Below are 27,745 nucleotides of genomic sequence, written 5' to 3'. Positions count from 1 at the left end.
AGGGACGAGCAGGAGGCCCGTGCCAGTCGAGCGGAGGTGCCAGGTGGTGGATTGGGGAGTGAGGAGGTCGGAGAGGTGGGGAGGTGCCAGAGAGTGAAGGGATTTGAACATAAGTGTAAGGATATACAGCACAGAAGGAGGCCATTCACACAGGAGTCAAATTAGGATGCAAGGTTAATTCACACAGGAGGCACAATCTCCAAGCTGTCCAAATAGTTCCAACACTGATTGCGAGAATGCTACATTGGGTGCCAATCTCCCACCTAAATCTTCTTATACAATGGCCAATTTTTTTAATGCTCTCATTTGTAAATACTATAGTTTTGAATGGACATAGGTTGGTTGACACCGGTTGTTGGAAAAGCACTGCTGTAAAGAAAAGCCAATAGCAAGTTGTCAAACATATTTCAGCATACCATTCTTTCAGTGATTTTGTGGTCAATCAGGTGGGTGACACATGCCAAACTCCATCACCATGCTTTAGAGTATCCAGAGTTCCATGCATCAAAATCATTACAGAAATGAAATACTTTGAATTTTCTGGAAAATCTGTCCGGTTCATAGAAAACAAACTGCTTTCATGTTATAAAAAAAATATTTAATTAGTTCAATCCTATCCAGGTGAGTCATAATGGGAAGATTTCATTGATTCTCTTCTAAACATGCTTGAAATAAAATCCCTTTCACAGAGAATATATAAAAATGTACAATCTTAGAATAAAGGCAGGGAAATCTTGTTTCATACATATTTACTGGATAGGATTGTCTGCTACAAGGAGAAAAGTGAGAAACATGATTTTACTTAAGCTGTCTTCGTGTGAAACACAGAAAGACCATCACAAAACTAGAAAATACAAAACCTTACTTCTAAAAGTAATGCAACACACATTGATCAGCAGTACACAAAATTCTTTTTNAAATGTCACATTTAATGAGTTTCCACCACTGTACTTCAAATCTACATTGTACAAAGTGACCAGCAATGTGTCACATAGGACGATGAACCTCAAGTGATATTTTGAAACCGGTTTCTCAGCAGGCTCTCAGACCTTTTGCCCCCGTTTACTGAACACAGAGATTTTCCGAATACAAGCCGTTCTAAAACTTCACTTCTTGTTAAAGCTCTAAAGGCTTACCAAAAATCCAAAGCATTATCGTTTTAGTCATAAAATAATTTCATTGTTCCTAATTGTAAATAGATGCAGTTTCCAGCATGTAAGAGTTTTTCTTTGCCAAAGCAAGCCATACTTCATTTAAATTAAATATTTTTTAAAAGAATAAAATATTAGGAATTTATTTGAAATCTGTGCACACCTTTGCTCTGGGTCACTCATATCAAGAGTCCAATGCTAAATACAGATATGAACTACAGTTTCTTAACAGTCAAGTATCGATGACCAATTCTGGGGTCATTTCTCAGCTTTGAACACAATTGCGCATTTAAGACGATCCATAATGTTTCCTTCGTACATGTGAAAAACTTTTTTCTTTTTTCTTAAATATAAAAGCTGGAAGGGACATTCAAGTTTTTAATCCCCACGCTGAATTGTGTGTGTTTTTTTTTAAAAAACGTGGAAGTAAACAAACCAAGTTGTATACTCCTGGAGGTAGAGCCTTCAAATTCTGTTCATATATACACATATACACAGAATAGTTCAGTGTTCCAGTAGATAAGGATTTGTCAAAGGATATTAAAACTCTGCACTACTGTGACGTTTCAGATCAACACTTCCACAGTTCTGTCTAAAGACACAAGACACAATTAACATAATCGCCTATGTGCTGCTTTTTTTCCTGTTACACTGTCCAGTGCAGAAAATAACTTCCACAGAATATTTCACAGACCTAAAATGTGCAAGCTAATTCCTCTATACAGTAATAATGTCAAGACTTTCAAAATCTACCCAATACTGGACTTATATACACAAGTGATGTGGATGATGCACATGCTTTGAGGTTTTTGGACTTCAAAAATAAAATCAATGCTCCTAAAAAAAATGGTTCAATATAATTAGGGGCCAGGGAAAACATAAGTTACTTTCTACTAATGATAATCCCACACTCAACTCAGCCTCTTTCTAATCACAATGTTTTACAAACAGCACACCACCATCACAGGTCTGAAGAGAAGCTATAGAACTGAAATGTCAGGTGACATGCTCACTTTATTACAAAACCTTGTCAACTGACATCACTGCATGATTGGTCGCCATAAGCTTCTTTGTATTCTCAGTCAGCCTCAGTAAAAAGTGTCTTCAGGATTGGCTCAGCATTGATTCCTTTCAGAGATCCTGCACGTGCTTGCTCCACTTCAATTCATATCACCTAGTTCATTTTAGGGCAACTTTTCTTTTTTTTCAAAGCCAAAAAGCGAAGGCTGCACGTGGTTCCATAAATACATACAAACTGCAGCTTCTGCTAAAGCTGCTTTATTTCAAAGCACAACCACCAATTTGTTTTCTAAAAAATACAAGTCCAGCATATTCCTAAAAGTATATTCTTTACAATGATCAGTGGTTTAACTTTAAAAAATTTATAAGTAAAATTACACACTTGTCCCGACGAAACTGATACTGCATATTTTAGACTCCAGTGAGAATCTAAAATGTTTGTCATCAGTAGTTTCTTCCACTTACTCCCATACCAATGGAGATGGGGGCATCTCAGAGGGCTGAGCTACTGTGGAGCTAGTAAGGAGCAAACAATAAAACAATTAGAACAATCATTTTCATATAATTTTACTTATTACAGGGTACTTTGCAAATTCAGCGGTTTAATTACAAACTATATAGTATCCTACACTACTAAATGGACTAAGTTAGGGATCAATGTAAAGTGCCTAAACTTTACTTACCTACAATTCAAGAAAATTAGATAATTAATGTTATCAAGTTCTGCCACTATAACTGAACATTGTTCCAATGTAAATTAATTTCACCGTATTTAAATTAAAATAAATGTCGCAGGCAGATATGGCCAGCCACATTTACCAATGGGTGATTTTTCAGTTGCATTTGTGTACATAGACACTGAACTCAGCCACAAGTAGCTGGGAGGGCTACATAGACAGAAATGTTTGTTTAAAAAAAAAGCACTCAGATATTTAAGTGAATGGATAATGGCAATAAATTTACCTAAAAGCAAACAGCAGTCAAAGATAGGGAAAGGTCCTTTTTTTCCCTTTTAAAAAAAGGATTCTACAAGTGTCCTTTTTAAGGGATGTAGGAGGTCTGAAGGCTGTATGGAACATAAAGCTAAATTATAGCAACATTACATTTTAAAAAAAGACAGCAATCTAGTTTACTGATTACTGTGCTCTACCCTGTTCAGAAAGTAAATACTTTTCCTGTGAGGAGCGCTTGGTAACTAATACTTACTTTCACTGAACCAGATTTTTTAGTTATTAAAATTACAAAATAACATAAACACTACATAATTTATCAAAAAATAGCAAATAAATTATGCAACAGCCTACCTGATAAAGCTTTTAAATGCAGCAGATTGTGGGTTGATACATAGTGGAACCCTATTTCCTTTCTGCTGCTCCAGAATGAATTGATGAATGAGCTCTGCTGGACAGAAATTGAACATTTAAATAATAACCAGAAATATTATAACACAATGGCTTCCTGTAGTTTAAGTATTAGTTCCACACTTTGTTCTGATGAAGGGTCACACCTGGAATGGTAACCTCCTGCTTTCAGACTCTGAAAGAGGACAGCAGCGCTTTGGTATTTTCCCTCAAGTGGCCACTGTGAGTCTGGATAGCAGATGCCTGCGAGCCATTCGAATGTGGAGGTCATCATAAATGAACTTGATACCGTTCTTGCAAGCACTTAGACATGCATTTCTACAAGGGTCAACCAGATGGTAATCAAGAACAAAACCCTTGGCTAATTTTGCCTCACTCTAGCCATTGAACGCTGAGGTAATATCTCCACTCATGCCCCGACTCAAATCAGCTATCAGAAACAGATTAGGGACTGAACCTGAGACCTGCTCATCAGTACTTGCACTCAGTATGCTTGCAAGAATGATGTTTCAAATTTTTACTGGTTGAAAGTTCCCCCAACAAAAATTGCAGATTAATGTTTAATGCTGATCAATGCAATATGTAAAAACAGCATTTTATCTTCAAAGTTGTTTGGTCTTAAAATAGGAAACAAGTGTTTATTTCTTGCCCTTCACAAAAGGTTACTGAGAAATAGATTGGTCCATATGTACCAAAGTCACACTGACCTTTAACCTGTCGGACAGAAGTCAGATTTTTTTCAAATCCGTCATCAAATTTGGGGTTGGTGATGGGCTCAAAATCATTGGTGTAAACTCGTCCCGTAGAGGTGGTATAACAGCATTTGCACATACACGTGTGGTATCTAAGCCGTCCTTCATCCAAGTACGGATGAGCCAGGGCATCCTTTGCAGAGATTCTTTTTGACTATCAAGTATAAGAAATATTATACATGGGATAATAATGCTGATTCGAAATTTCTACAAAAATTTCACTTCAGATTTCCGTAAAATTAAATTAAGATCCATTGTAATTCTGCGGTCAGTTCAAAATATTACAGTATTTTCCATCTTAAATCATTAACTACAGTCTATAATAAAACTGCTTGATCTAACCTGCAAACAGGTTTAAAATGCTTTTATCAAATCAGAATTTATCAGCAAGGTCAACTAGAAAAATACAATTACTAAATGAACAGCTAGATAATATACATTTCAATGAATTCTAATGTATCTTGTTCCAACGTTATGGAAAACATAGGAAAATTAACCTACAGATTAACTAACTGATTTCCATTAAGAAATCAGTTAATGGTTAGAACATTTTTTATCAAGATAAAAAAATCACTCAGTACTACAAGGTAACAGAATAGGTATTAGGAAGTTCTATAGGCTCATGTATAACATGAGCTTTGCAGTACAATTTGTATGTGTACTTACAGGGTCAAAAACTAACATTCTGCAAAGAAGGTGGACTGCTTCATGGGTAGCCTGGCTGGACAGTGTGTACAGAACTGGAAGTGATGGCTGTGGGGGGAAAAAAAGAAAGGATCTCTTCAAGTCTGTTCTATGGAGACTGCCACAATGTACGATAACTAGTAAATATTGTAGTGGCAATAAAGCCACAAACATCACATTGGCAAATTGTCTCTAAAAAAAATTCAAATATGACCTTGTTTTGTGGTCTAATCAATAAAACAATACTGTTTATTGTGTTTAAGGCCACCTGTTATTCATTGGCTATTTGGACATTTTCATATCCAGCAGAGCACAAACAGTTTAACAAATGGTGACAATTTTTTAAAAAATCACAATTTTATTATAAGAAACTACGTTTTCTGCCATTTATTTTGCAAAGTTTAAACACATTTTTTGTGAAACCGATAAAAATTATTGTGGTATCACACTGTTTAAAATAAAATCTCAAGGGAGCTGAAAGGCTTTGCTGGCTTCATTCAATATTTACAGAATGCCTTGCAGCTGTTGCATTTAGTTGAAATACCCAATAAAATTATAGTATTGGCACAGCTTGAATAGTCTTAGTAGGGATTGCTGTACTACCCAGCCCTAGATTGTAGCTTTGGTTCCATGACTGCCCACACAGCTAGTTCATAACATTTAGATATTCTAGAACAATTTAGGGAAAGCAGGCACTTACTCAGGAAAGAACATTAAGGATAGTTAGAGGATGAGCTAACCTTCTCTTAGCTCATTGAGACTGATTCAAGAATGACATAGAAAGGTCTAAAATTCAATCATAAAGACATTAAAAAGTGTAAGACAATTATCTTGTCAATACTTTTCAATATTTATTATTTCTTTGATCAGAGACCTCTGTGCTTCCTAGGATACTTAACTGCCATAAAATTCTTATGGTTAAAAATTCGGGCATCCCATCTCTTTTCAAATGGTGATCTTTAACATCCATCTGAACAGGTTTAAGGGATATTGCCAAGAAAGTGATCTATTTAATTTCACAAACAAAAGCATCAGATTTGATTATTTCATAGTCACCTTGGTATTCTCAGAGAGAACTGTAATCTGTTCTACCTAAGCAGCACCTCACTTTCAATTTGTTCACTCAGAATTCTCAAGTTAAAACTCAGCATCATTCAATTGAACTGACAAGTTCAAGCTTGTTTTTCTGCACATTAAGGAGTCAAATGGCCTCAGAGAAAATAAAAGCAAAGATGCAATAGGGCAACAGTATGATTCTTTCAGTGGTTGAATACTGACAAGCTTATTTAGTACTTAGAACATTGTACTTGCTTGCAACCACTGCATGGTGTCATTAAAACTGAAGCAGCACAGGGATATTACTCCAGCGCGTGCACAAATACAATGCACACACAGCAGGAGTACTTTGTGCCTCAAGCCTTTCTTCTCTTCCCCTGCATTCTCTTTGACCGAGCCTTCAGCTCCCCTCTCGACTCTCTTCCCCCTTCTCGCTCCCTCCCATCCCTCCCCTCACCCTGACCATTTCCCCCCTCCTCGCTCCCTCCCTCCCCTCACCCTGACCATTTCCCCCCTGCTCGGGTCATGACCCAACTGTGCAGCGCCTTGGGACGTCCTCCTGACGTGAAAGGCGCTTTATAAATGGAATCTTGTTGTTGTTGTTGTTTTGGGGATCTGCTTGAAAATAACCTTACACCTAGCTTATATATCACAGTTGCTTAATACATTATCTTAGGCTTGCTCAATTGTCGCCAAGACACTTTAGTTTCAGAAAATTCAACAATGTAAATCCTGTAATATTGTGTACCAGAACTTTGAAGATTTTTCAGACCAAAAGAAATCTAAACCCTTAGCTGTAACTTTGCAGACTCTGTCCAGCATTGATTTTCAATCATTCCACGCTGCCTTTTACATTAGTGATGATGCCATTAAGTCTGTGCATTACTTTCACCATTATCTATCTTCTAAGGTCAAGACAAGTGGATTTTTAGAGAAAAAAAGTGAATGAAAAACTTTGTATTAAGTTTCATATGGATTCCAACATTTAGTTTAAAAAGAAAAACTAAGATTTTATTTTACAAAAAACTCTTGATGGTAGACGGAGTAAAGCACAACCAACCTGAAGCACTAAATCATACAGATCAATTGGTCACAGATTAATTTCCCCATCTGTGGCCAAAATCCTTAATTCAAAAAGATTTTAAAATATTCAAAATTTCAACACATATTGCTTGCAGTTGTGTTGTATAAAAACAACCTTTTTGTGATCCAGACATGGCTATATATAATTTGGACAATACAACTCCCTCCAGTTAAGCCAAAAGGCGACTCCCACTTAGGGTTCTGTTTGTTATTTGTCGATAACAAATACAGTATAGCTCTCCATTTGCAGAAGGTCACTGACGACACAAGTTGCTCAGAGATGGTCTTTATATGACCCAGTTTGCAAATAAGAAATCCCCATGTACCCATCTAAGAAACAAATATCTTTCTAGGCATCATTACAATACGGAAAGGTTGTTTTAGCTTTCTTTCAGTCTGCTGCTTTCCTGGACATTACAGCTAAGTTTTTTGCAAGAATCACAAGGGACTAGATTGATGCTTTGGAAGGAAGGGTATTAAGGGATCTGGAGAAAAGGCAGGAAAATGAGATTAAACGATCTGCCATGATTTAATAAAATGGTGAAAAAAACTCTACAGGCCTTCTTCTGTTCATTCTCAGAGGAAATGTTCTCAATTCACAGCAAGGTAAAACTGCTTTATAAATAAAAAATATTAATCCAAATTCAGTGCAGGACGCAGCATAGGCTAAACTCAGCATCAGTAACTCTGCACTGTTTAAAGCCTTTGTAGTGCAACAGCCATGTGACAAACTACTGTAATTGCTCCAAACAGCTAAAACAACCTTTCGTATTGTAATGATGCCTAGAAAGATATTTGTGTATATAACACAACTGCAAACAACCCTCCCATTAAGTTTCAAAATTTCTACTCGCCTTATATACTTAGCCAACACACCAAACCAGAAACACTACAAGATACCAGCAAAACAAATTAGTTGGATGCAACTGGAGTTCTTTTGCTGGCAGTACAAAAGTATATTGTATTAACAGTGAACAACAACTTGCATTTATATAAGGGTAGTTGCTGGCTTCTTGTGCTGCTGCCATTTATTAAGCAAGCCCCATTATAATGCTGGGTCTGACTTTATGGACATCAACTACCAACAAGTTATAACTGTATCAGCTTTTAGTTAGTGAGGGGGAGAGAATCATATATTATACATACACAACATATATTTATATATAAGAGAGAAGAGAGCGAGAGAGAAAAAGTCTGAAAGAGCTAGAGACGCCCAGAGTAATGGGCTGGCACAATGTTGTGTCTTGGGGCCACGGAAAATGCTCTAAATAGTGTTTAAAATTTGGACATATTAATGTTATTATAGCAATTAGAACATACAGTAACGTATGTTTAATTATGTGGAAGAAAATGACTATTTCTCAAATACAATTATAAAACATTGCGTGGGGGTTGGGAGGGGGCTTGTATTTAGAACAAAATGTTAACAGTTTTACTTCTTTCAATGGCATAGACCTAGAGGAGTATCATATTTTTTGGCAAGTGTCCCCAATGGTTCAGTGAATAAATACGCCATATGGTATATAGCAAAGATTCACATTCAATCATTAGCCTGAGCCATCTGATCTCAGCAAGTGCAGTAGTACAATTGGCGAGGCTTCAGTGTCACTACAGTGGAGAGAGGAGGGTGAATATCAGCCATTAGCCAATGCTATTCTGTGATCTCTACAAGAAAAAATGTGTAGGCATTCAGTGGACAGGATTTGGCTCAGCTGTGATGGCCTATGGTCAAACAGCCTGCTGGCACTCACTGTCTAGCTCATATAAACAATAGCTTCTTGGATGAGGTATGGAAAAGTCGCCAATGGCTGTGGAACTTTATTCCAGGATAAGTTAGAGCTTCAGCAGTGAGGGAATAGAAAAATCTGGGGGAAGGGGGTGAAAGAGAAAGTAATTTTTTTAAAAAAATGTACTGCATTACAGGAATAATCAAGTGCTTTCTTTTGAACGCGATTATGTAAATGGTTGTATTGTACATGCTCCAACACTTTATACTTTTCTGTTCTTCAATAAATATAATGTACACTAGATACATCAAATATTCACAAGTTACGGGGTATTAAGAACTGTCATTAAATACCATTGTGCTGCTAAAGTTGTTAAGGCCAAACCCCCACCGAATTTCAGATTACCTTCTTAGTGATGTACTCACAAAGTGGTACTGCTTACAGCCAAAAATTTGCTGCAAGACACCTTACCTGTTTATGAGGTCCCCTGAGTATGTGAGCCTTAGCACCTTCACAAGCTGTTCGCATTGCTTCTAGTGATGGAGTTCCCAATAGGTCTGTGATTAGATCCAACTGCCCAACACAGAAAGAATTAATGAAATCTGAGAAAACCAAAACAGTCAATTTTTTCCTAAAATTATGGCTTGATATTTAACAAGTTTAAGTTACTCAGTGATTTTATGTAAATGAATGTATGTTAATCTGCCTTTTGTTTTGTATGAGAGACTTTCACTGGTGCCTAGAGCAATCGGGAATTATATGACTATTCCTAACTGCAAGATTAAAGCATATTACACCACTCATTTTTTTGTGTGTATTTCAGATCATTGATTTTTTTAAAAAACAAAATCGAAAGCTTACTATTGAACCATTTGATAAATAATAGCAAATCTTTCACACCAATAATTTTAATGCTGCAGTATTTATTTAATGTAAAAATTAATATCTTCAATTTATTGCCTTATTGATTACTGCAAAGAGGTTAAAGAGTTGCTAGGAAAAGGACTGAATTGTAATGGCTTCCTTTAGAAAATCTGACAATAGGGATAATGGAAAGTGAAATAAAATTTACTCTAGATGGGACACTAGTGTTAATGTTAGTTTCAAGAAAGAGGCTACATATTTATAAAACTCAAGTTTCCAGCTTCAGATGCAACTTCCAACCGGCTCCAATGAACTTTCCTTCAATCCTAATATTTACGATGTGACTATGTTCCCAGAATCAATGTTTCTCTTGTAAATTCAGCATGGCTCAATATATACCAATATTATTAGCTACTAGAATTTACATTTGAATTTTATGCAAATATATAGTCACCACCTTCAGCGTTGACTTGATTGTTTTGTAGAAATGTGACTTACAAACTGGTTGAAACCAAAGCTACTATTTGGACTGATGTTATGCTCTTCCAAAAGATTGTTTTTGTACAAACTGAACTGCAAATAAAAATCTGATGGATCATGAATATAATCAACATTTCGTTATGACTTGAAGTATGAATCAAGCAATTTCAAATCAAGATACACAATTGAGGAATCAAGACACTTAGTGACTTTATACACCTAAAACGAAATGCAACTTTTGCTGCAATCTACTTTGCCGCCATTTCCATACCTGTTGAATTGGACTTTGGGCTTGGAATAAAATTCTCCGGCCTAAAAGCTCTGCAAAGATGCATCCTACAGACCAGATGTCAATGGCATTAGTGTAATGTCGACTACCCATTAGGATCTCTGGTGCCCGGTAATACTGAGTGACAACTTCCTGGGTCATGTGCCGAGATTCATCAAGTTCTTCTACTCTGGCGAGACCAAAGTCACAGATCTGTATGGAAACAGACAAGAATTTTCAGGAAACACTTTTGTTTTAACACTTTTTTTTTTAAGTCTTAAAATACAAATGTCCTAAGCAAAGACTATTTCTGCAGGGTGCAACATCAAGTAAAACATTACTGTACAATCCGATATACTTAACAACAAATTGCATTTATATAGCACCTTTCATCAGGAGGAAGTCGCGAGGCGCTGGACAAAGAGGAGTTTGAAACCCAGCCGCTGGTTGGGTTCATAGAGGGGTGGAGGGCAAGGGGAGTGGAGAAGGGAGGATGACTCATGGTCGGTTGAAAAGGAAGGTCTTGATATGGGTAGGAGGCATGGGAGGGGACGAGGGGGAGGGGCTCCGGGATGGAGTTCCAGAGGGTAAGGGTAGAAAAGCTGAAGGCTATACTGCCAATAGTGGAACGGGCAGGGTGCGGGACATGGAGCAGTCCACGACCTGCAGAGCGAGGGAGCGAACGGGTTGGTGAGGTTTTAATAGGTTGCAGAAGTAGGATGGAGCAAGACAGTGAGGGACTTTAAAGGCGAGGACAAGAATCTTGAACTTGATCCACTGGGGGATGGGGATGCCAGTGAAGCCATGCAAGGATGTGGGTGATCGCCTCACAAAGCTTTGTGCAGGAGAGGACCTGAACAACAGAGTTCTGAATAATCTGCAGGATTATTCAGATCTAAAAGCTCTGCTAAAAGAGGAAGGATCCGGAGGAATAAAGAGAAAGACCCAGAGAAGACCTGGAGATGAGAGCCACACCACCACATCAGTTGGGTTGTGGGGTAACCTACATAAATGCCGTACAGATATATTAGCGTTTCCAAGAACAGAATGCAACATGAAGAACCAAATAATCTTTGTATTTGATATAGCGCTTTTCATGTCTTCTGGACGTCTCAAAGCGTTTCACAGAATATACTGTAAAGTGAATTGACTAATGATTCAAATACTGGAAGCAGAACTGAAAACCGTAACTTTTACTACAACACGAGAAAGCATAATATATATATTTTTAAATGTAGTGTAATCCTGTTTTAAGGCACCCCTTGTAATACGATTGCCCTGTGGTCTCAAGGTTGACTTTTGATAAGTTAAAGGTTAACATTTATTGCTGTTTTTATTCCTTGTGTTTCTTTTAGCTCCAACTTGCTGCTTCTTGTTGCCACTGTAAATCTTTTAGTGGAAGCTGCATAAGCAGCACACTTCGAACGCAGCTGAGAACCAGGTGAAACTGACCTAATTAGGTCAGCTGCGTTGAGATGTCAGGTGTCAGTTCAGTTTGAGATGGAGCATATCCATGTGGGAATTTGATATTCTACTATTAGTTAACAATCCATCTTCACTACCCTAAATATATGCAATCTAATCTCACTTGCAACTTTCCAAAGTCACAAAATTCTCTAAGGCCTGACAGTGGAATTAATGGATTTATAGAATTGTACCAAAAGGCATTAGATTACGGTGATATCAAATGTAACCGACAAACACAGATTGGTAGTCTAAGTATACTAAGAATGTCAACTTAAGACATAATTAACTGCACTCCATTCTGTCAGCATTATGTTTGGTGTTATTTATACCTGAACTAGTTTAACACAAGTGTCATTCATTTTCTATGTTAGTTGATACAAAAAAGTAAATAATTTTAGTTTAGAAACAACGATAAGGTGCTTATAAACACAAATGAGCAACTTTTGTTGAAAATGTTCTGGAACTCTATGGTCCACACCAACAGTAGAACACTAGGAATTTGTATTGTATTAAGTAGAGGTTTGCAATTATCAGGATGTGCTAGAATGAACAGCGCTTTAGATCTCTATCTCTGTATAATATTAGTAATACTAAAGCACTTATGTTCTACTTTGCATTAATAATATATGCAACCTTAACCTTCCTTTATTAAAATATTAATTCAGTAATACTTTGCAAGTCACTCTGCCTTATAACAATTTTCAGGTCATGAACACTTTTATAAACAGGCTTTGAAAGATAAAGCAGCAATAAAGCACTCATTTTATTGTGCATCCGAACGTATGTTAACATGCTAATACATTAATCAGTGTACAAAACTTGCTAAACTAACCTTGAGGACACAATTGCTGTTCACAAGAAGGTTCCCTGGTTTAATGTCCCGATGTAATATGCCAGCCGAATGTAAATACTTCAGCCCTAAAATATAAAGAACAAAGGAATTTAAAACTGCACAAATTGGTCTCATGTTGGGTTGAAAATTTCCACAATAATCTAGCAACCATCTTACTTATAGGATCTCACGAAATGTAATCACAGAATCAAGTCTAAATGTGCTTTTCCAGTTTTCTTAGTCACTCAAAATAAAATTCTTGTGGTTGACAACAAACACTGCAATTTAATTACATTAATTACTGTGCTAGTGTAACTCCATTAATACAAGTCAAAATATTCTGAGTTCTTCTAAAATATTTGTTTAAATTAAATAAGGACCATGAAATCATTTCTAACAATAAAAACCCACGAATGGGATCTAATTTTCTATCAAATCACGGGGAGGGGTGGGGGAAAGAGAGGAGAGAAAATTTAGCAAAACAAAATCCCTGGGTTAATTTTATGCAAAATTAATTTAACGTGCGCCCTCTGAAACCCACCTGGTTCAATGCTGATTCCAGGAATGTGTGTATAAAACAACAATAATTGGCAAATTTGGCGTTCATAAATTAAATTCAGGTGAAAATAGATGTTTTTTTAAAAAACAACTTTTATCAAAAACAACAGGTACTTATCAGTGAGAATCTTCACCCCCCAACTATTTTAATGGTCCTTAAGCATTGCAAAAACATTTTCTAAGAAAGCTAACTCTCTTCTACTTTGAATATAGAATTGCATACACACTTAGAAACAGAAGAGAAGGACATGCAGCCCATTGAGCCTGTTCCATTATAGACTAATTACTTGGGAATCTACTATAACCTCCTGTAATTTCACTGCACAGCATTCTAGCCACTAATACAATATTTTGACTTCCAGAGTATAATCTCCTTCATGAAATCCTCAATTCACTTTAGATGTATGGTTTTCAACAAGCAGTAAAAATCATTTTTGTCCCAGTCCTAACCCATTCAGCCTCATTTGAAGGTTGTATCATCTAGTAATTGATGGATACAATAGGGGAAAAACTGCTACCATTTATTTTGTTGATTCCCTTCATAATCTTGAATACCTTAATTGAATCCTCAGTTGTAGGATGTACATCTCCAGCCTATAGTTAAAGTTTAGCCTCCCAGTTCCTGGTATTCTCAGTGAATGAATGTGGTATTTCAACACTTGAATTAAATCGTAACCTGGAAAGATTAGATGCTTGTTTGCCATAGCAATTTGAAATATATTTGTTCCCTGTTATTGTTCTGTAACTGACTGCTAAGAAATGTGCAAAATATCGTGATAGTTCACTTATTGCCTCATTCCCTATGGAAACCTCTACTCTGTGGCCTAGACTACAAGCTCAAAGCCCCACTGTTGAGCTTGAACCCACAAGCTATTGACCCAAATAGAGTACTATCAACTGAGCCAGACTGACAATTCCAGCAAAAAAATGCAAAAAATGTTGAATCAGCACACAATGCCATGTGCACATTTCTTACCAGTCAGTTACAGAACTGGATGAGGGAACACATTTCAAACTTTTACAGGTAACCCTTTTTTCTTCATAGAACATCCACAATATTGGGCATACCAGCAAAGCTGCACCTTAATAAGGAGGGTTAAAAAACAGCCAAAACAGATTACCCAAAGTAACAAGTGTGCAATGTTTAAATTCAATACAAATCAAAGCATTAATCTATGCAGCACCTCTTAAAGCCATCTCAACTATCCCTTGATCATCAGAAATCAAAATGGATGGTACAGTTCAGCAACCGATGATACAATGAACTATTTGAAGCAATTTTCAATACATTGAGAATAAATTACAGAATATATCTGAATTCTGAAAATTACAAATACCAAGTCAAAGTAGAAAATATTTTTTTTGTCTACGCAAATCTTTGCTTTACTCTGTATCCAAATGAGGTTATTCAACAGCACACCAGGCAACAATTTTAATTTATAGACATGCTTATAGCTCTCACGATGTATACGTGCATTTGTCTGATTGATGTGTTAGATACCAGATATGTCAATAGTGTGAACCATAGTATGCAAATTTCTACACTCAAGGCAACACAAGCCACTTTTTTTTCTTTTGTCCTTCACAACAGAACATTCATGACATTGGGCACATTGGCACAGTTGTACCTTAAAAAGGAGGTTGAAAAAGGAAAATAGGAACAAAATAGTAAGAACAAATTACCCAATACAACAATGGATCGAACTCCTTTATCAACAGCAGTTTGATTGTGTAAATCCAGCCTATATTGTCCCGATAGAAAGGAGGAAATTAATGCTTTACAAGGGAAACGGTAAATTTATCAGATGGCTTTTCATTAGGATATAGAAGTACTAGCAAATTTAAGAGAAAAATAAAGAGGCTCCCACACTGTTTGAGAGACGACCCATATGCTCGATAAATAGTTTGATTGAGGCATGTTCTGGCCAAAACAAACAGCTCGACTGAAAAGGCTGGCAAGGGCAGCTTACTGAAAACAAAAGAACTCAAGTGGCTCATCTCTTTCAATGCTTCAAGTCTTCATTGCTTCCTGGGAAGTATATCAGGATAGTGGTATACAGCTTGTCCTGAGTTATGGAGCAAAACAGTCTTGTGATTCTTCAGAATTACAAGCCTCAAGGAAAAGAAAGTTGAGTTTGTAAACGTTTGCATCAGGAAATTGTCTTGCATTCTTAATTGTCTGACCAATGAGCCATTGTCTGGCTCTCGGAACCAATCTATTTGGTTCCGAGAGCCAGTGAGAGAATCAAGCAGCACTTAAGGCAATGCTAAAATTCCGAGCATCGTAAAATCTACTATCAAGAAAAATAAATGATCATCCCCTCTACGCACAAAAAGTTGTTCAGAAAAATACTAAATCTAGAACTGCTTTTAAGTTACTACGACATTTTTCTCCAGACTACTACCAATGTCACATGACAGCACAAGGAGGGGTGTGAGAATGGTCCTCTCCAACTGTCCTTCAATGAATAGATATGAATGGCTTCTACTCGACACCTTCCTATAAACATAGCTAAACTCAAGGACTGAGCACACATGATCTGCAGACATGTAACTATATAACACTCTGGCAACTGTGCTTCAGAGCTCCAATGAACGACCAACTCAAGGAAATATCTTCATGTTACTTGCACTAAGATTATTCAAAGTTGCTTAAAATCACACACACACACACAATACCAGAGAGCTTAAAAATTGCCAAATGACCTTAGGTGTGCTTTCTATAAAAATGTTGCTACCTATAGTGCAAGAGGTCTCAAGAAGTTGAGCAAATTAAAAACTTTCAGATTGCAAATGATTGCAATTTTCAGGTAAATTGCTAACATATGTGGAAGGGTTATGGAATAAAACAAGATTTGGTATATAACTGCAACTTTGACAACATGTAGAGGATGATTCTGCATCCTAAACATACTCACCTCTTAAAATCTGGTAGAGGAAAACTTTGACATGATCTGAACTCAACGGTTGTGGGGACACGATGATCTTGTGAAGGTCACTTTGCATTAGCTCCGTGACAACATAACTGAGGAAGGAAACAAAGTCAAGGGAAAAAAACGCAGTCTTGCAAACCAATCCCAATGTTAGAAACTGCAGCCTTTTGTGTTACGAGTGCTTTGGGTTCCATTAATTGAGTTGACAGTTTCATAGATTAACATAGAGTGTACAATATTGAGCAAAGACACATATTATAGAAGACTATGACATGCTGCTTTTGAATAAACTGTATAATTTCCATTTAAAATAGTATATCATAATATTTAGGATCGAAGCAAAAATTATTTGGAATGGTACAATATTTAATTACAAGGTTTAATAATCTGATTAGTAAAGGATAATAAAGAAAAATTAAAACAAATCTCTAATTACATCAATGACAGTTCATCTCAGTAACCAGTGAAATAGTGCCGGAGGGCTTTGTTTGCAATAATATTTAGGAATGTGGTTTAATCTCTACAATCTTGTTTTTGTAAATGAATGCCTGTGCCCTTACAAGATTCTAGAAGAAACATTAAATTAGTTAATGAACCATTTTACATTTTTCAGATTTTCTTGCAAAATTCTTGAAACTTTTGGAATCTAGTATATATGATTAATGAAAAATGTCCCTGCTAAATCAGATTTCCATATGACAAGATGGCAGAAATACTATTCCAGTATGAGACATCTACAACATTTATTGCAAGTTTTTAACAAACTTGACAAATTTCTTCTCAAATATCAATCACAGAAACCTATTTTTCACAAATCTGCTGAACCTTTGTTAATTAATGGCATAAGAGAAACAAAGGACAAACTGGACTACACAGTAAAAAAATACTAACGGTCACACACTATTGCTGTGGTTTAGTACATATCAGCTGATCCAGACTTGTATCCACAATTAAAGTTAAACAAATGCCCACAGAACAAAATGAATCATAATGTTGATGGATGCTAACGAATACAACTACTCTTCTTTCTGCAATAATCAATAATGCTTCATGGTCATCCAACACGAGATGGAAAGTCAAGACCGTTATGGCTTTGATTTCAAATGCGAGGCCCCCCACCAAATCTGTGATGCTCCATTGATTTGTCAGCTATAACTGGACTAAACGTACCCCAACCAACAGCGGACAAACTGAAAACACACAAGCCTAGGACAGTACTGTAATATTTGGTTGAAATGCAGGTAAGCCTTTTTATATTCATTATCTGGAGAGAAACATATTATAAGTTTGACACAGGTTTTCCCATAACTCAACTTTTCTTGTGTCCTGATAAACTTGTGTTCAGTCATTTGAGGAAAATAGAATAAATCCTTTCATGCATTCAGACATGTATGCCGAGTACTGTAAACACATTATTGCCAAAACAATTATATGAATTTGATTTCAACAGCTTCAAAAATCAAAGACATACATTGACCCCCAAAGGATATATGGTGGAATTATTCATTTATTTCAAAACAATCCATTACTGAAAACTTCAATTAGCGATTACATTTTATAAAGATTGAAAATCCTACAAAGAATTTGCATTTATAGCATAATGTATCCCAGATATCTCAACTAGTTGTCATGACAATAAAGCAGCTTAAATTCAATGTGGGTTGAAAGGCATATGCACTGCTCTGAGTCTAAATAGGGGACTGCTACACATTAACTGAAAAGCTCCACATTGGCTCGAAGGTGCCATTAATCTGAACAGCAGATACCCGATTACTGTCTCTAGATAATTTAATGAGAAGATGGGAGTTTGGAGTGATAGCCAGCACTTATTTCCCCATGCCTGATATGCACCAATCTTGAACAGATGGTGCCTAATAGAGTCCAATTTTTACGCTTCTGTAGTTTAGAGCGAGTTTAGATTGAAGTGGCCCAAATTGAACATATTCTCACCAACAATACCAACAACAAGCACTTATTTAGCGCCCTCCACGCAGGGTAGAGCCTCTGAGCACTTAACACTGGCGGAGCCTGACTCCAAGCCAGGGGTAGGGGGGAGGTGGCCATAACCACAGTTGAAGAGAAAAGTTTTCAGGCGGGACTTAAAAGAGAGGGGAGGCAAGGAGGAGCGATTTGAGGGAGTGTTTCAGACTTTTGGAGTGTAATGGCTGAAAGCACGACCTCTAAAGTTGGGGCGGAGGTCTCGAGGGACGAACAGGAGGCTGGTTCTAGTTGAGCGGAGACACTGGGTGGTGGACTGAGGAGGTTGGAGAAGTAGGGAGGTGCCAAGGAGTGAATGGATTTGAACACAGGTATGAGGATCTTGAAGTACATCTGTTCGGTGATGGGGATCCAGTGAAGCCTGGCCAGAACTGGTGAGATGTGGGTACGGAGTTTGGTCTGGGTCAGTATGCGAGCGGCAGAGTTTTGAATGAGCTGGATCTTGTGAATGGTGGAGCTGGGGAGACCGGCAAGGAGCGCTTTGCAGTAATCCAAGCGGGAGGTGACAAACGCATGTATAAGAGTTTCAGCTGCATTTGCGGTAAGGTACGGTCGGAGGTGGGCAATGTGGTGGAGGTGGAAGAAGGTGGTCCTGGTCAGCGACCAGATGTGGGGGAGGAAGAACAACTGGGGGTCAAATCTGACGCCTAGGTTGCACACTGATTTGGTGAGTCTGAGGGAAAGCCCAGGAAGGTTGAGGAGTTTAGATCTGCAACAGTGAAGACGTTGGCAGGAGCCAAGGAGTATGGTCCATCTTGTCCATATTCAGCTGCAGGAAGTTTACACTTATCGAGGTCTTGATGTCTGCCAGACAAGCTGATAGAATATCGGCGGACCTGGAGTTGATACTGAAGGAGGCAAAATAGATTTGTATGTCTTCCGCATACATGTGGAAGTTTACCCTATTTCTGCGGATGACATTGTGCAGAGGGAGCATATAGATAAGGAAAAGAAGAGAGCCAAGGATGGAGCTCTCCAGGTGACTGGGACCAGAGGATTTATTTTCTGTACTGTATTAAGCACTGACCGACTGATATGTCAAACTTACCACAAATCATAATTGAACATATTTTCTTTTAGAATACGAGTGAACCACAGAAATGTTACACAATGCTCTCAAGAAGTAAACGTTCACTTTAGTTTGACAGCCCCTTAACATTGGGAAAGTGAGAAAGAAATGTTAACTCACATTCCTCTGAATGAAAGCAGAAATTATTTCCAGAAAATTGTTTTCCAATACAATGATCTGAACTGAAACTAATTAAATTGGCTTATTGAAAAAATTAAAGCGTATAATATTAACAGATTAAGGCTTATGATATTATTGTGGTAATGCAGTTAGGAAGTTGGCTGAAGGATAAAAAGAATGGTAGAAGTAAATGGATTTTTCTTAAGATTGGAAGGATGTAAACAGCGTGTCTGTCATTAACAGCACCTAGGAACGTCCTCCTGATGTGAAAGGCACTATACAAATGTAATTTTTGTTGTTGTTTTAATTACCTTCTGTTGAAAGAAATAATTCCTGATGCGTCCTGAAATTGTCCTTTATAACCCTGACCCCATGTTCTATTGCCTTGGTATATTTGAAAGTACTGTTCTGGGTGTACTTTCTCAATCACAGATCAAGCTTCATCTTCCGCTATACATCTTTGTGACTGTTCAGCCTACAACAGCAATCTTAATGATAACCAACAAGAGGAACAGAAAAAACAGGAACAAAATCATTTTACAAAAACGGATGCATAAAAATGCCAAGATACAGAAAAAAGAACAAATAAGAAATATTCAGAAGCAGAGGAACAAGAAAACACAAAGTGAGGTTCATTGCAGGACAATAGGCAGTGGTTTGATGAACTTCAAAATGCTACCGACCTTATGATTGGGAAAACAGGCAATTCTACTGTATTTTGGCTGATGGCAATTATTTTGGCTTGGTAGATTTGGGTGAAGAAATTAATTATAAACCTGTAAAGAAATATTGGCTGTCTGGTGAAACATTAGTGGTGGGTGTCATTGTATTTGAACAACAACAACAAAATTACATTTGTATAGTGCCCTTCATGTCATTTGAACTATTGAACTTGAAAAGGTATACACCTGAAATTACACGTTGTGTACTCAACTCTGGAACATTAAGATTATCTTTATTGTGAAAATGCTCCAGTAGCAATTTTTACGATATGCAATAAAAAATGAAGTTAGTTTTGAAAGATAAATAAGTTAATGCAAAGGCATGAAGGATCATCCACTTTGTAAGTGGATTAGGTGTCTACAGCTACCTCGTGAAATAGCAGATAAAAGTCAACAATATGTCCCCTATTGGACAGTCACTACAATTACAATAAATCCTGTGAGGTTCTTCGAGACTTCCTCCTGATGAGATATGTAGAATGTTTGTTGTGAAGTGTTGTGATGGGTTTCCGTGTGCGTCAGACACCTGGTTAACCATACATTTTTTAAGACATTTTCAAAAAAAAATTATTTACCCAAAATGAAGTTTTATGGTTACTGGATGTTACCATCAGATATACTGATTTCATAGTTCCTATATTGTATCTATTTGACCCAAACAGCGTTACCCATAAATTATCAACATTTTGATATCTAGACTTTGCCTGAAATATTCTTTATTTGCAGTTAATAAACAAACCTTAGGACATCCTCCTGACGTGAAAGGCGCTCTATAAATGTAATTTTGTTGTTGTTACTGATAAACGATAAATAAATAATAAATAAAATAATAATAAATGATAAGGTGATACACCCCCATCCTCGCCGGACTCCACTGGCTTCCCATCACACAGAGGCTACAGTTCAAGATCCTGGTCCTCACTGTCAAAGCCCTCCATGGTCTTGCTCCCCACTACCTCCGTGACCTCCTAACCCCTTACCATCCTGCTCACTCCCTCCGCTTAGCGGGCTCCGGCCTGCCTCACGTCCCCACCTCCCTCACCCCACTGTTGGCAGGCGGGTCTTCTACCACTCTGCTCCCACCCTTTGGAACTCAATCTCACAGTCCCTCCGCCTCGCCCCCTTCAAAACCCGTCTCAAGATCCTCCTCTTCGACTGTGCTTTCGATCACCCTGCTTCCCCCCATGCCTTCCAACCTCCCCAATCTTGCCTCCCCTAGCTTGGGGCCAAAACTCTTGTCTGTTCAGCGCTTTGGGATGTCCTGCCAATGTGAAAGGCGCTACACAAATGTAATTTTGTTGTTGTTGTTTCGTTGTTAATAAAATATTGACTGATTTCCCAAACGTTTAGAACAATTTGAATAATGACCTCCAAGCATTTGGGAAAGCTGTCTCAATTTGAAACTACTGTATACTAACTGTTTATGTTAGACATTTTGATGTTTAGAAATTTCTTTAGGTAAATAATCAAGCTTTTTTTCACTAAGATCTCAGCAAAGGCACATTTACAAAACATAGCTCTACAACTGAAAAATATTTGCTATGCTGCTGCATGGTGGAGAATAATAGAATGTAGATTTGCAGACATAGATAACAGCAGACGAGATAGAGTGCTGCCTCAGTTCTAAAGGGTTGGATCTAGTACTAACCTATAATTTGTACCATGTTTTTCTGTAGCTGATACAATATTAATCTCTAGTCGAGTTAATAGTTCTTGCTTGGTATCAATTATAGGAAGCAGGATTCCACATGACTTACTGTCAGCACAAAAGCACTCTATTACACGTCTCACAACATTAAGCGAGTTTTTTTAAAAATAACATTGCCAATCCATTAATAAGCTAGTCGGTACATTTGGATTTCCGAAATGTAACGAGAATGCTATGATACGTTTGGTTTGTTGATCTAATTTTTTATATCTTTACCATCAGCAATTCTGCATCTCGTCACTTCCAGCACTTAGGTTTGGTTCAGCGAATACTGAACATTATCACTGTTCTCAGAGGCAACATGTCCTGCCTATTTAAATAAACTTTTTGAAAATATCCATTCATTATAAATTTGAGCAACAAGATTCTTTGGAGAGTTTGACTTGAACTAATCCACTACTCTATTCCCTCTGTAGTAAAATGCAACTAAAATAAGGATTTAAGCAGATTTTTCTATCAGTGGAAGTCTACACTGAGAAGTGCAATACTAGGGGGAAAAAAAGGCATGTGGTATTTAATAATAATACTTGCATTTGATATAGCGTTTTTCACGTCTTCAACACATCTCAAAGCGCTTCACAGAATATGCTGTAAAGTGAATTGATTGTATATTCGCTTGCGAGGCAAGTGCTCTAACCACTGAGCTACAGGACTCCATTTACCATCAATACCATTTAAATCTGCATAAAGACCAAGTTTAATCAGCCAATTTAAAGCTTAAATAGGTGCATTTTCAATATCAAGGAGAACCAAATCACTACAAATAAACAATTACCAAAGAAAAACCTTTTTATTGGTTTTCAAAGTGAACTGCAGATGAATGACTTTTGAATTAACGTTCCCATTAATATGAAGTGGACTGTCAGCATACATCAGTTCAAAACGTGGTGATGGGTGGAGAGAAGAGGAAAATACTTCACAGGTGGCACGGGATAGAAGAAAGAGGAGAACATTTTATGTTCTGTATACTTAGTATCTACCAGAAATTAAATCTGGAATTAAATGCATTTGTTTTTGAAATATTCTCAATTTTGAAGACTTGCAGAAACTATAATTTCTATCCAAAAGAAATCACCCACTGCTCCCCTAAGCCACTATAATAATAATCCTTACATTTGATGTAGAGGCTTACTACTTCTTCAAGACGTCTCAAAACCCTTCACAGAATATACTGTAAAGTGAGATGACTATTTTTTTGCGAATCATGGCAGCCAATTGCGCATAGCAGTGTCCGACAAACAGTTGTGGATTGGGTGACCAAATGATTATTATTCATTTTAATGTTGCATGTAATAGGGAAATACAACAATTATTGAGTAGAATTTCCATTAAAAACAGAGCAATGCCAGTCTCTTCCATGAGGATTCATTTACTGGATCAGAGTATATTATCCCATCATAAATTAAGGAGTCCTGTAGCTCAGTGGTTAGAGCACTCGCTTTGCAAGCGAGAGACCTGAGTTCAATTCCAGGCAGAGGGTGAAACCTTGGGCAAGTTTTCTTACTCCACACAGAGCCTAATAATAATCCCTCCAAAACCAAAAACAATAATAAATTGGTCATTTTCAATCTACGACTGTTTGTGGGACGTTGCTGTGCGCAATTGGCTGCCGCGTTCGCCCACAAATATACAGTCAATTCACTTTACAGTATATTCTGTGAAGCGCTTTGGGACGTCCTCCCGACGTGAAAAGCGCTATATCAAAATGCAAGGATTATTATTATTATATAAGCATTCTATCGACTAAAAATTCTATCTATTAAGTGAATTAAGTCCATATCAGCATTTATATACGTTGCAATTGACATATCCCCATAGAAAATCTTTTTTTCTGAACCCACAGTTCAAAGTATAAGCAAGGATAATCTAATATTATGTCATACCATATTTACCTTGCAATGTTGACAGCAACAGTAACCCAGAAAGCAGTGGCAAGACCCACCTGAAGAGATAATTTCCTAAACAACTCTAGAAGCAGCAAAAAACAGTTTACAGTGGAAGCCATCAGTCTCTTGAGTAGGCTACGTATTTTACCTGCCAATATGCAAGATTAAATTACTGAAATGGATCGTGCTGCTGTTAATAACTAAGCAGTGAACATTTTAATAATAAATGTTGTTTAAAAAGCATAGTTAAAACAATAAGTTATGCTAAAATTAAGATTATATTTTCCTTATGTCAGGAACACAAGATCTATAGCAGTTGTTTCTCAAAATCCTGTACTCATGTGACATCAGCAGTGAAGCTTCAACAACCAGTACTTATGAATAATAATCCTTGCATTTGACATAGTGCCTCACCACGTCTTCTAGACATCTCAAAGCTCTTCACAGATATACTATATATAGATATATACACTATACAGTATCCTGAATATATACTATAGTGAATGGACTGGATATTTTGTGGACAAAACACTCCAGCCAATTGCACACAAGCAGTTGTGGACTGAGTGACCAAATTCTTTTTAAAAAGAGATTATTACCCCCGAAAAAGCGATCCACCAATCGACTAACAATCGGGTTCCTACTTACTGCTAGGTAAACAGAGGCTTGTGGAGTGAGGAAACTTGGCCAACGTTTCACCCTGCCTGGGAATCAAACCCAAGTCCTCTCGCTTGTGAGGCAAGTGCTCTAACCACTAAGTTACAGGACTCCACAATGCTAACCTCTCCCATAGTTTGTTGCTGTGAACTATGTTCATACGAAATAAACTGTAATTTGGTGACCAGGGATGCTGCAGCATGCATTAGTCTATTAGAAATCTCTGGTTTACCTTTTGAGACCCCGGTACTCTTATCTCATGGGCGGTTTTGTGATGTCAGCAACTACCAGGGTCAAGTTTATGAAACAGCCCCATTTTCATTCCAATTGTCTTCATCTACACCCTGTGCACTTAATCCATATAGATTTACTTCAAAATCTTACTTGCATCTTTGAAGAGCTTCAAATTTAACACATGAACTACAATTGAAGTCTAGTAAGAAATACTGATGTAATTATGCACAAACTCCAAGATTTTACAGAGTGGAAAACTTAGAATTTATCAGCAGGAGTAGACCATTTGGCCCATTAAGCCAAATATTGAGATTTTATTTCTAGAAACAAATTTAATGGACTGTGAAAACAAAGCTCATTCTCTATGGGATTTGGCATTACTTCTATCCTGCTTCCTCTCCCTGAAGGTTTGTTAAATTCTGTATGAAGTCCTAAATGTACATATAATGACATTATATATTAGTTTTAGATCTGGGAATCACAAATTTCCTTGAACATCATGACTAAACATTACAATTTGTGTAAACATGGAAAAGATGCACAAAAATAGATCAGCTTCTGAAGTTACCAATTGCATAGTTGTTTCTCTTCTGTATTAATAAAAAAGCTGCAAAATTAACAAACTATAAACATAGTAGAAAGCTCCGTAGAATCAAACCTAACCATGTAGTCACTTTTAGTTGTACAGTTCAATATCAGTGCAAAAATGCAGTGCCCTAGAATCTAAACATCACCCTCTCTCCAGTTTTAATTTCAGAAAACAGAACTTTTCATTGGCATAACGACAAGTTATTTGAGACTTGAAGTACAGCATTGAAATAAACTAAAGACACCAAAAAAATGTCAACCATAAAATTGAAATTCTTTTGCAAGTGGCGATTATCAACAACTGACAGCTGCCCTAGTTAGTGTTTACCAAATGTTTTGTTTTATTATCTATGCCTTACAACTGGAAGGCAACTTTTATTTCACAGAATTTATGGAAGACAAGTTATCTTTTTGCTCAGCTACATAAGCAGTATTTAAAAACTCTTAATAACAATTCCACATACAGACTGAAATTTCTGTTACTTGGCAAAGCAGTCATTCCAAATTCTGAAGCAGACGATATTATACTTAAGCAGAAACAGTCAATCCACCAGAGGAATCTAAGTATTGTAATCTGATTAGGCCAGTTAAGACTTTTGCTTCCATCTAAAACTAAGGGTATCCACAACTGGTAACTGTCAAAGTAATTAAAGAACACTTGGGCGTTCTAAAATCGAATGTTTTAAAAAACACAAATTAAACTTAAGGATCATCAACAGCACAACGTTTAATAAAATGCAAAATAAGTATGGTGTAGCTATGACTCAATGCAGTAGTTAGTTTGTTGCTGACTAGAAGTGATATTCAATGGCAAAAATGGAGGGTAAAAAAAATATTAAATTTGGCATAAAATGGCTCAAACAATCACAGTTTGGATTTTGATTCAAAACAGACTTTTCAAAATCCTTTTAAGAAATGTACTTAAATTACTCTCCGTGTAATGAATAGCATAACAGTATTCTTCATATTAGAAAGGGGAAAGGTATACAGGATGTTACTGGAGTCACTCTCAGAGGCTTTATAATAGCCTAGAGCTGATAGAATCGCACCCAAACAGCAATTTCACCACATAAAAAAAAGCAGCAGTCATCACTATATTGTGTACCAAGACGTCTACTTGGGAAAACACTACAAGTCAATCTGTTTTATACTACCCACTGTAATCAGGAGCAATACTGATGAACAAATTCTGGAGTAACAGATCTGTGAGCGTCACCATTTAACGCCTTGAAAACAAACTAGCATTTCTGCATCAAAATAATTCTATTAGAAGCATTATATCAATCATATTCTACTGATTCAAAGCTTATTTTCCAATTACAGTTTAAGTTGCTCGAACTACTAAGAATTAGATATTTATGATTGATGCTAGCCCTCTATTACCTTCTTTGTCATGATCATGTACAATACTTCAAACCAATGGCCCAGTTTAGATCAAGAACTAATTTGCGTATATAAACCTATTGCTATGGGACAGTGCATCAACAGTAAGGCAGTCATGCAACACATATCCAAAAATTTACATCTAATCTGGTAGGCAAAAGATCAACAGTATTTTTTCCAAATTGTACACCAGCAATTCTAACTATGTCTATTTGAAACTAAGGTAAGCACATACAATAGTATGTTCTGCAGTTCCACTTTATTTCATGCACTGTGCTTACAATCAAACCTAAGACACTTGTTATGACTTTGAAAAAAAACTTATCCAGCATCCTTTTAGAATGAGTAAATATAAGCTAGATGGTAGAATCTTAAAGGGGTGAAGTAACAGAGAGGCCTAGGGGTTCATATAAGTAAATCTTTGAATGTGGCAAGACAGTTAGATAAAGCCGTTAAAAGAAGTATACGTGGTACTAGGCTTCATAAATCCAGGCATAGAATACCAGTCATGAAGTTATGATGAACCTTTATAAAACACTGGTTAAGTCTCAGCTAGAGTACTGTGTTCTCTTCAGTGTTCTCTGGGCACCACACTTTAGGAAGGATGTCAAGGCATTGGAGAGTGTACAAAGGAGATTTACCAGGATGGTACAAGAAATGAGGGACTTCAGTTATCAGGAGAGGCTAGAGCAGCTAGGATTATTCTCCTTGGAGCACAGAAGGTTAAGAGGAGACTTAATAGAAGTTTTTAAATTGTGAGGGGATTCGATAGGGTGAACAAGGAGAAACTATTTCCACTGGCGGGAGGGTCGGTAACCCAAGGACACAGATTTAAAATAGTTGTTAAAAGAAAGAGGTGGAGAATTTTTTTCACAGAGCGAGTTGTTCGGATCTGGAATGCATTGCCTGGAGGCCGATTCGCTAATAACTTTTGAGAGACAAGTAGATGATTATTTGGGGAGGACAAGTTTGCAGGGCTATGGGGAGAGAGGGAGGGAATGGGATTGATTTGGATAGCTCTTTTCAAAGAGTCAGCACAGACACGATGGGCCGACTGGCCTCCTTATGTGTTGAGCTATTGCAGTTGATATTTTTATTTAGTACTTAAAATATAGAATTTTACTCTTAATATGTTATGGTACTA

General features: G+C 37.1%; 1 protein-coding gene across 1 annotated transcript in view; it reads right to left on the bottom strand.

Annotated features, from left to right (window-relative positions):
• Positions 1 to 563: 563 nt before the first annotated feature.
• Positions 564 to 27,745, bottom strand: part of nlk2 (nemo-like kinase, type 2) — a 54,436-nt gene continuing 27,254 nt past the window's right edge. The window contains exons 5-12 of the mRNA XM_042338566.1: positions 16,222 to 16,328; positions 12,746 to 12,831; positions 10,450 to 10,659; positions 9,306 to 9,407; positions 4,951 to 5,037; positions 4,240 to 4,438; positions 3,476 to 3,569; positions 564 to 2,687 (exon numbers count right to left, since the gene is read on the bottom strand). Coding sequence (XP_042194500.1) covers positions 2,633 to 2,687; positions 3,476 to 3,569; positions 4,240 to 4,438; positions 4,951 to 5,037; positions 9,306 to 9,407; positions 10,450 to 10,659; positions 12,746 to 12,831; positions 16,222 to 16,328 — 940 coding nt within the window. The 3' untranslated portion in view covers positions 564 to 2,632. The remainder of the gene's footprint in view (positions 2,688 to 3,475; positions 3,570 to 4,239; positions 4,439 to 4,950; positions 5,038 to 9,305; positions 9,408 to 10,449; positions 10,660 to 12,745; positions 12,832 to 16,221; positions 16,329 to 27,745) is intronic.

This window comes from Callorhinchus milii, unplaced genomic scaffold (genome assembly GCF_018977255.1).
Source record: "Callorhinchus milii isolate IMCB2004 unplaced genomic scaffold, IMCB_Cmil_1.0 Scaffold10, whole genome shotgun sequence".
NCBI classification, from domain to species: domain Eukaryota; kingdom Metazoa; phylum Chordata; class Chondrichthyes; order Chimaeriformes; family Callorhinchidae; genus Callorhinchus; species Callorhinchus milii.
This window is presented reverse-complemented; position numbering and strand designations above follow the sequence as displayed.